The sequence below is a fragment of the Bidens hawaiensis genome, unplaced genomic scaffold (assembly GCF_021521415.1).
Source record: "Bidens hawaiensis isolate Kalapana, Puna unplaced genomic scaffold, B.hawaiensis_p1.1 tig00028981_1, whole genome shotgun sequence".
In the NCBI taxonomy this organism is placed as follows: Eukaryota; Viridiplantae; Streptophyta; class Magnoliopsida; order Asterales; family Asteraceae; genus Bidens; species Bidens hawaiensis.
The window spans coordinates 134,217-144,478 of NW_027494757.1; the positions used below are offsets into that span (position 1 = coordinate 134,217).

The window sequence follows — 10,262 nt, forward strand, 5'->3', positions numbered from 1 at the left end:
TAAATGTCGAGTGATTAATGGTTGATACGGTATTCTTGATTAATGGTTTTGATATGGTTTCATGGTGAGATTTATCCCAAAGAATATATGAGTTTGTTGTTGGATGGTAGGAAGTGATAAGGTTCGTGAGAAAATATATATCTCAGGAAGAATGGATTAGGTCAAGAGTTACCCAACTCATTATGGTTTAAGGGCTTCTTCAAGTAATCAAGTTAATTTGATTTTCATTGGCATATTATTATTATTATTTAAATACTCAATTATTATTATGATTCAAATTTTAATATGACTTGTCGTTATCTTCTTGATCATCAGGTATGCATTATTTATTCATACTTATTACTTTGTTTAACACATGTATTCATTTAATCAAATTCTAATTATTATTATTATTATTATTATTTTCGGTTATTACAGGAGATATTTATGCCAAAGAAAAAAACAAAGATATTTTGCATCATGCAATGTCATCCAATCGCTTTTGTTGATAAAAACAGATCAATTTCAAATGATTAACCAAGTATGGAATCCTCCTCAACCATTCTTCCATTATCTCACCTTTCTGTTTTATGCCAGAAACCACATAGCACAACCATTGGAGCTCTTCCTTTTACTTTTAAACAACTGAAGCCAACATCTAACCTCACTCTTACAAATTGTCAAAAGATGCATGTCTCAGGTGATCATCTAATACACACATATATGCATACACACACATAGAGACGTATTTTGAGGAGGAGTATAAATTAGTCTTGGCTTGTCCTAGTGTCTATGTTTTGCCTTTCTTTTTTATCGTCGATGCTAGTTACTTTCTATCTGGTTTATGATTCTTTCTTTTTCCTTTTCTTTAATTCTCTCCGTCATTGATATATGCTTTAAGTTACTAGTTTTTAACGCTGAAGAAAAAAAAAACTTTTGAAGCTTTAGGCTTGTTTGGAAACAACCTCCCTATCTTCTAGGATGAAAATAAGGTTTGCCGCCATCTCACCCTACAATTGAATAGGATTTTACTAAATACGTTTGTTTGTTTGCTTATTAGAAAGAGATGAATTGGCATATTGGGAAGAACTAAGGTCAAAATAAATAAAGTTGAAGGGCGAATGAGAACATGTAGGTTGGGCTCGGTTGGATTGAACGATAAATTATTTGACTTGTTCTAGTTTTACGTTTCACGAATCATTAAAATCGATTTACAATCATACAAAAACTTATCCTAAAATCATGAACCAAAATATTAAATAAAATAATTTCATAGTATTTATGATTTGAGTTTCGACTTTTAGCTAATCATTATCAATTTAATGTAACCGGGCGTTTTAAAGCTCCAGGCACAACCTTGAGTGAACTGAAATTCGATTCCACTTGACTAGACTCGACTATCAACTTTTGATAGGTAGAGTAGAGAAGTTAACCTTTTTATTTTAAAAATATGGTTGTTTTGACTCTTGAATGTTGAGTTTTGATAGGATTTGGAGAAGCATCACCAGAATCCAAAGCAGCACAAAATCTTCACAATTTCTTTACCTATGTTGCAGTCAGGGTTGTCACAGCACAGCTTGAGGTGGGTTCTCTATCTCCTACAATTAGTTGACTTGTTATGGTCAAATAAGCATCTGTTTGTTTAGCTTTGGAGATAACAAAGTGTGTAGATGTTTGAAAAACATGATAATTTTTTTAATTTAAAAAAGTTACATGAAAATGATTATCCAAGAGAGATGCAACATTTGGTTTGACATATAGTTTGACAGAACAGAGCTACAATATTGAGGCCTATAAGGATTTGATGGAGTTTCTGGAAACACACTCTTTGAATGACGGTGATAAATTTTGTGCAGAGTTAATGCGCGAATCACCAAACCATAAAAACCTAGGTATTCAATAACTTTCCTATTTCACAATTACAATTTCCATCTAAACTTTACCCCCATTTGGCCCGTTAACAGGCTAAGTATAACGCAAATCAGCTCGTTTAACGGTAAACAGGTCAAAATTTCCGAATTTTAAAACCAGATTAGTCCATCCCTAATCACTGCAGTACATAAAGTTTAGAGTAAATGTTATTATCATATTGTTGTATTTATTTGAGAGTTTTTAACTATTTGTTATTTTTCTTATCTTTTGACTTGTTGGATTTACATGATGCTTCCACCCTCATAGCTATGAGAATATTGGAGGTAAGTATAGTTGTTCATTATTATTTGTTAAGTTTATTCTTCTGCTAACGCACTAAAGTTAAGCGTGTTTAATCTAATAAAACATATATTTACTTAGGTTCGGTCTGCATACTGCAAGAGAGATTTTGAGTGGGACAATTTAAAGCGATTAGCGTTAAAGGTATAAAAAAAAAAAAAAAAAACATATATTATAAGTTAGTTTTTTTGCTCCAATACCTTAGTTCTTATTTTTTATGTTTCTGCAGATGGCTGATGATTCTAACACGAGAATAATGAGGGATTACGTGTTGGAAACAAGTCATGTAGATAATGATAAATGAAGCTTGTTACATGATGGATAATAATATTCTATTTTGTTTTCCATCAAGTGTTGCATACAATCATGTATATTTACATTTCATGTAATGCATCATATCACACCTTATTCAAATGAAGGCAACATATTACAAAGTATTTACAGAACTCGCTTCCATGAATAGTGCCTAATTTATTGAATCTTCATTTCTCTCCAGCGGCTACAAATGGAAATATGTGTATTACCATTTAAGCATATGTGTGTGCACGCGCGTGCGAGCGAGAGAGAGCGAGAGATTACCTTGATATGGTCATGGACATCAGGAGAAGCTTGGATATGCCCTGTGCTAAAATAAGCTTGAGCATAATCTTCAATATTTTCCAAACTGCAAATATGTTTTTATAATTATGTTATGTTATTCAAATTTTATAAACCGAGATGAGAGTTTAATATCTTAATTACCTGTAAATGTAGTTTACCATAATTCCTGCACTTTGACTAAGACCCTTTTCGGACCGATCAGCCATCCAGTTTAATCTTCCAATCATCTACAAATACAAAATTAGCAACGATCGATTTCATAAATTTTTTTTTTAAAAAGGAAAAGTGAAATAGATGCTATATATATATATATATTTGACATACGGCTCCGTTTTGCAAGTGGAAATTGGCAACCGAATCTAGAGCTTTCCCTCTTTTCTTCTCGAGTACAAGGTACCTGTTATATTTAACAAATTTAATTAACATAACTTAACAAGAATTAATTAAAGATAATAAAACATACCTGGCACATAGTCTTAATAGAATCGGTTCTAATACAGTTAACAGTTGATCAGATCGAGTCCACTCATGGTTTGTTGAGGTCAGCAAGGTCAGCAACACTTCCATCCCATTTTCCACTGTAGTTGAGTCCCTACAATATATGTTATTTTTAATCTCAAATGAAGCAAGTAGGGCCTACAATCTTCTAATCTTACATGTATGCATCCATCAGTGCTCTTTCTTCCTCAGGTTTGAGGATGTTCTCACAGAAAATGGGGCCCGATCTCTCAGATGATGCTAATTTAGATAGCAGCCACTGCATGAAGCCCGGGATAGGACTTAAGGTTGCAAAATTCTATAAAAAAATGTGTAAAAAGTTAAAAACCAAAATTAGTTATGCAAATGAAGGTTACATAATTGATTTATACCACTTACATGTATATTTGGCATGTCTTTCTTCACGAGATATATCACTCTTTTAATAAGGAACTTTCCTAAGTTGATTCCTGCTAAGCCCGGCTGCCAATATTAAAAGTTATTCGTATTGGTCACGTAAAAGTAAATGAGTAAATAATATATCTGAATGTCAGAATTAGAATGAAATGGAGTAGAATAATGCAGTGGTTGCTTCACCTTCGGGTGTTGGAGGATCATGCCATAAAACTTCCTGGAATGAAGCGAGTAACGGTTAATAAAAAATAAATAAATAAAATAACATGATGATGGTAAAACATTTACCTGTATGGTAGAAGCTATATTCTTCATAAGTGCAACTTCAATAAATATAAGTGGTTCACCTGACAAAAAGATTAGATACTAGTCATGTTATTTATTCAAAAACGATGGCTTCAGAGCATTACTACTAGAAAAGATACTCTTTTTTTTTTCTTATAAAATTAAACCACTCCTTATCTTCATATATCAGTAAGAGCATTGGAAGCTACGTGCAGTAAGACTGACCCGGTATAGATGGATGAATATATCCAAAACAGCGGCGACCTAGTCCCAATCTCCTCTTTAAATCTATAAGATTACTGATGGGATGCACAGCCTGTAAATATTAATTTTATTGAACTGATAAACATTAAAATTTAAACAAAATCAAAATAATTTGAAATAGAAAAAGTATATATATTCAATAATTATGATCCAAAAATCTACAAAATTGTTTAATAAAAATTTTAAAATTTGTGGATCATAATTCAAAAGCAGTAACAGTGCAAACCTCATAAGCTACAATCTTCTCTAACAAAGAAGCAGGATTGTCCCAAGTAATTTGGTGAAGCTCCAGATTGGCGGGACTTAACCAAGTAATAAGCTTTTCTTTCAAATAAGAGTCAAGAGCACGAATTGATGCGATGTTTTCATCCCTAAATATTTAACATAACCGTCTAAATTTGAACAAAATAATCACATTTTATAACATTTCAACATTTTTTTCATACTGCAACTTTAGGAACTTAGAGGTCAAATAACAGCAGTTATGGGCATTACCTTACGCGATAATAGATAAGATATCAGCACGAACCGAAGCCAAAAACTTCAAACCACCAGGATGTGTGTTAAGCCTTTCGAACAGAACCTCATACATTGGCTTAAGCGCGTGTCTCAAATTTCTTTCAATTCTATAAAAAGCAGACAGTTGACCATCCAAGTCATGCCCATGATCATCAGTTTCATCACCTGACAGTTATATTGTACACTCAAAAGTCAAAACAGTATAAATCAAAATGCAAATTTGTAACAAAAGAAGGCCCACCTTTAGGGATCTCAAGACCAACATACTGCTTCATCAAATCCCGAACTTTAGTCCTGTTGAGATCATACTCTCGAGCGAGAATGAGTAGTAGTTTGTGACGGTTTTCTTGAGAAAGACTAAAATAACCCTGCATTACCACATCCATATTATCAGTTAGGCATGTAAACAAACTGAGAAAACACGAACAGAGCATATTTGGGTTCGTTCATTTAACTTTAACTAAGCAAACAATCGAACACAAACAATAAAACGAACACGGTTTCCTTGTTTGTGTTCGTTCGTTAAGAAAATGAGCGTGTTTGTGTTCGTTTATGTTCATTCGTCAACAGTATCGTTTATGTTCATTCGTCAACAGTATGAACGACTGGTTCATGAACATAACTGAACATAGATGAATGAAAAATGCGCATGGCCTAAAAATTCATTAAAACTATACTAAAATGTAATGATCCTAAAATATTTAAATGAATATATTAACAAATGTAAATGAACAAACTTAAAACAAATGTAAACTGACGAACATAAATGAACAAAAGTAAATGAACGCTCACAGACATAAATGACAGAACGAGACATGTGTTCATGTTTGTTCGTTTAACTAAATGAATAACAAAATTTGTTCATGTCCGTCCATATGTTAAAAAACGATCATAAAGAAGTTCCCGTCAAACGGTTCACTGAACGTTCAGTTTGTTTGCACGCCTATTATCAGTACTCAGCAGATTATCAAATAGCAACATACATGAACATTAATCAACAGAATTTATTTCCTTTACCTCCGAGAATTCATTTAGTGCAGTGTCTAATATCTCTTTCTTGTTCATTGATATGACTGAATGCATTGATTCGCGCACCTGCCCAAAATCTCTTAAAGTATTTAAAATGGATTAGAATTTGGCATAAATGGAGGAAAAATTATCTGCATGTTCTTGATGAAGCTGTATATAATGATTAAGCATACAAAACCTTTCGGCCTTAATTGAGGCGTTTTGAGTGACTGATATGTTCCCTTTCAAAGGAGCATGTTGCAGTTGATTAACTTTCTTCTACCAAAAAAAAAAATACATATCAGCATCATATATTGAGAGGTGAACATCAGACATATTTCCAGTTTATAAAAAAATCATAGCAAGCCTTTTAAACTAGTTGAAATACGCTGCAAATGATCAGGAGCATAATTATTAAGAACTATAACAAAGTAAGAAACATAAACGTCTAGGGTTTCAGAACATCAATGCATAGTTGTTAAATTGAGATGTTAACACATACAATACAAACACAAGTATTGCAGTGTTGTAAAAATCAGGACTAGTCAGCGATTAATTACCGATCGGCCAGAGTGTCAGACCTAGTCGGACCTTAAATCTGGCCTTGATTCTGGCCAATTTCAAGCAATTTGCGGCGATTTCATATATAAATATATACATAAAAATTACAGAAAATTGTAGGGGCGAGCATAAACCGGGTAAGACCCATGAGACCCGAACCGGATCAGATCCGTAAGAGTACCATTAAACGGGTCCAGGTCAGGTCTGACCCATTAGAAAAACCCGTGAGACCCAAACCGATCAGACCAGGTTAGTTACAACAGGGTCCTGAAACTAAACGAGTGATCAATTTAATTAGATATAAAAATTCCAATATGAATAACCTCCAGTCGTACAACAGTGATCAATTGCAGAGTGCTAAAACTACAATGCTTATATCAATTTTATTATAGTAAGCCAGTTTGAATTATGAATTCAATGTTCCAAATCTGAATTATATACAGAAAGCAGAGTACTTACAGACAGAGGAGAGAGCGGCCTCATTTTAGAACGGCGCAAAATCGCTAGACCTTTTTTGTTCATAATATTAATAATAATAATAATAACTTTGATTACGATGATGGATTATTTACGCCAACCTATCAATTCAATTGTTATTGTTATAGATCATGGTGGGTGTATGTATTTTGATTTGTTATTGTTAACAACAATGAGCACTGCACAGGGGTTTTGTTTGGTTTGGTTTGGTTCCTTGATAGCCCAATTAGTCTCACAACTGGGCCTTGCGTTAACTGAAGCCGACCAAATTTGGCCCAAAACCGATTACCGGTTAATCTTTTGTGAACCTAATTAAACAGAATCATTCATATTTCATATAGTTTTTTCTAGCTTTTATTCATCTATTTAAGGAATTTTTATATCTTCCTATCTTACTACTCTAATAAAAGAGTTATATTTTGCCACTTGTCTTCTTCTTTTTCTAACTCATATCCACTAAATAAATCAATTTAATTTAATTATGCATTTAATATATTAGCAATTATATTGTATTAACTTTTAAGATTAACTTGTAAGTGTCGAATTTGACTCAATTACCGCTCAAAAGTCAAAACAATATTGACGACTAAGCATGTTGATCTTTTAAAATAAAGTTTATCTGTTTGAATTAAAATCTAGATTTGTTCTGTTTGGAATTTTTTCTATTCAATTATTTTTCACTAATGCTTGGATTTCAACTTTAATAATTTTCAAAAGAAATGATCTTTTATTTTCGTCAATAGCTCATATCCTTAGTTTGCTAATTGCCTAAAAAAATGGTGAACCAACACTTTTCAATTGATATTTTAAACTTCACATGGCCAATCAACACTTTTTTAATAAAGAATTATTTCCAATTATCAATTGATATTTTGATTTGTTTAGTCTTACTTAAATTTGTTTGTTTAATTCATTCAATAGCATCAAGAATCCGACTCCATTACTGTTGGTGCGTCCGTTGACACATTTAGTGTAAAAGTATGTCACTTTTCATTTTAAATTATTTTCCTTTATTATACAACAACAATAAATTATTAAACAACATTTGCTATTTATCGCTTCATTTTTAAAATAGTAGTTGACACATTTGTTACTAAAGGTGCACAAACCGGTTTTCGGTTTAAACCCATTTCGGTTTAAACTCGAGCAGTTCATTGAACGTCCTGTTCTTTACACTTTAAAGGCCTATTTGTAAAGAATTTTTGATAGATTTTATATATCATCATCTTTTTTTATAACCTTAAGAAACTGTCAACCAAAGCATTACCAAGAATCTTTTACTTACCATATGCTACCAATAGATTTGGGTCTTCACGTACGTCAATCAACACTTACGTCAATTGATATTATCCGATCAGTATTGGTATCTATGTATTGATACTGCCATTACGACTGGAACTAATTACCATATATTGATTTCCAATTGATGTTTCCTACTTTCCTTTACAATAAATTGATTTCCAAATTTCAACCGGGCATTACATGGAATGGTTAATGAGCTATAAATGGATATGATATGTGAGCTATAAATTAGTTTTGAAGCTAACGTATATAGACATACGAGTTTTAAGCCGTGTTAAACCTATTTTTGACTAACCGGTTCCAAAATATCTTTCTTAGTGTAATATAAGCAATTGTTACTATCATTATTATAATTACAATAATATTTTTCTTTACAATAAATTGATTTTTCAATGGGGCATTACATGAAATGGTCAATGAGCTATAAATGGATATGATATGTGAGCTGTAAATTAGTTTTGAGCTACAAATGGGTTTTAAATCGGATGAAACATGCTTTTGTCTAACCGATTTTAGCTAAAAAAAACTCCAAACCGGTCCTAACCCGGTGGTTTATAACTAAAAGCCGGTTTTTGTAATATCTGGTTCAAACCGGTTTGGTTACGGTTCAGTTTTCAAAACGGTTTGTATGCCCATCTGTATTTGTTGCGACATCTTTTTTGTTATTATTTTAATAGGATGTTATGTCGGTGATCGATGACAATCTCAAAGCAGTGGAAAAAAACACAGGAAAGAACATCACACACAACAACGAGAAGACTTCTCCGACCTGTTCAACTTCCACTTTAAAAAGAATCTCATTGATGTGGATCATCCCCTGACTCAGTCTACAACCAAATCTCATTCGGGGACAACGTGATGAAGAAAATGGCAAGCCCAAGCTCTTGATTCCCAAAATGGAAAAATAAGAAAAACCTTCTCATTTAAACACTTTTTAAGAACATTTTTTTATTTCTTCATACCGTCTGCTTTGAATTTTGATTACTTACTCACGTTTGGGTTTTTTGTTTATGCATGCACTATTTGAAATTTATAATTCTTGTGGTTTATGTTTTAATTATTACATGTTTTAATTCTTATGGTTTATGTTTTTATTATTACTTTTTAAAATTTTACTATTAACGATCACTTTAAGATTGTTAACATTGAACGACATGTTTTTAACCTTTAATCAAACTTTAAGAATTGGTTGAAAATAAATAGTAGTATTATGTCTTACTATTAACAATCGCTTATGTTACACTAACATGGATTATAATTTCCGACTTTAAAATAAATATGAAAATTCATACATGCAAATATAGTTATCTTATTTTCCAAAATAAGTTTAATAATTAAAAGATGCTTTACACTTACTATTGCAAATTACTTATTATTTATTTAATTTTTTTTTTTGCTTTTGTAGTCGGAAATTCAAGAAGACTTTTAGTTAAAGTAACCCTATAATTTATAAAATTTGAATAATCATTAACAAATAACATCCATTTTTAAATTTATGGTTTTATTAATTCACCGTTTAATACACGGGTCTCAAACTAGTATTTTAATATATATGCATTCATATTAATATTATGTATTTCTAAGTAACAATTTTAGCACAAATTTGATTTGGGTTACTAATTAAAATTAACCCAAACGAATCAAAAACCAAATAAACCGAACTGATTAACTAGAAGCTGATTGGTTAATTTAGTTGAGGCTAATAATTGAGCCATACACGCACTAAGGCAGTGCGCTATGGGCGCCGTGGAGGGGGGAGAAGGGCGCGGTGGGGTTGCAAACACCGCCAGGGGGGGTGGTTGGGTGGGGCGCGGAGGGGAGAAGGGTGGAGGGGATGATGGGCGCGGTGGGGGGGGGGTGAGGTGGGGGCCACCACCAACGGCATTATGACCGTTTAAAAAAAATTAAATAATATAAAATACTATATATATACACCATTCATCCAACCTCTACAAACATTCCATTCTCCTATTTAAACTTTATAAAACTTTCTCCTCAAATATGTCTTCCGACTCATCTTTCACACCCGACTTTCAGCCCGATATCGACGATATTTCCAATTCAGATTCAGAGGATGAAGCGATATTTAGTGCCGTTCTAGAGGCTGCCCGACTCGTAGTCCAGAATTGCGAAAGCTCACAACCACTAGAAAGACGGCCTCATCT

General features: G+C 32.6%; 1 protein-coding gene and 1 pseudogene across 2 annotated transcripts; one reads left to right on the forward strand and one right to left on the reverse strand.

The window, feature by feature from the left end:
* Nucleotides 1-487: 487 nt before the first annotated feature.
* LOC143577962 (chaperonin-like RBCX protein 1, chloroplastic) lies at nt 488-2,524 on the forward strand. The gene is made up of 6 exons (XM_077061668.1): nt 488-679; nt 1,467-1,561; nt 1,754-1,871; nt 2,158-2,174; nt 2,272-2,334; nt 2,420-2,524. Exons 1-6 carry the CDS (start codon nt 523-525, stop codon nt 2,492-2,494), a joined length of 525 nt encoding a protein of 174 aa, XP_076917783.1. The 5' UTR covers nt 488-522; the 3' UTR covers nt 2,495-2,524.
* A 50-nt stretch (nt 2,525-2,574) lies between these two features.
* LOC143577969 (uncharacterized) lies at nt 2,575-6,801 on the reverse strand (annotated as a pseudogene). The gene is made up of 16 exons (XR_013143192.1): nt 6,778-6,801; nt 5,957-6,036; nt 5,767-5,857; nt 4,991-5,117; nt 4,731-4,914; nt 4,457-4,601; nt 4,192-4,282; nt 3,970-4,028; nt 3,831-3,898; nt 3,667-3,778; nt 3,447-3,586; nt 3,254-3,382; nt 3,115-3,187; nt 2,932-3,017; nt 2,770-2,854; nt 2,575-2,689 (listed from the first exon to the last, which is right to left on the reverse strand). The product of XR_013143192.1 is annotated as an uncharacterized LOC143577969 (transcript).
* Nucleotides 6,802-10,262: the final 3,461 nt, after the last annotated feature.

Excerpts from the sequence above, each read along its gene's own strand:
- LOC143577962 (XM_077061668.1), top strand. The coding sequence starts at position 523 with ATGGAATCCTCCTCAACCATTCTTCCATTATCTCACCTTTCTGTTTTA. Across the intron at positions 680-1,466 it reads TCAAAAGATGCATGTCTCAG|GATTTGGAGAAGCATCACCA; the intron begins GTGATCATCTAA and ends GAGTTTTGATAG. Across the intron at positions 2,335-2,419 it reads TAAAGCGATTAGCGTTAAAG|ATGGCTGATGATTCTAACAC; the intron begins GTATAAAAAAAA and ends ATGTTTCTGCAG.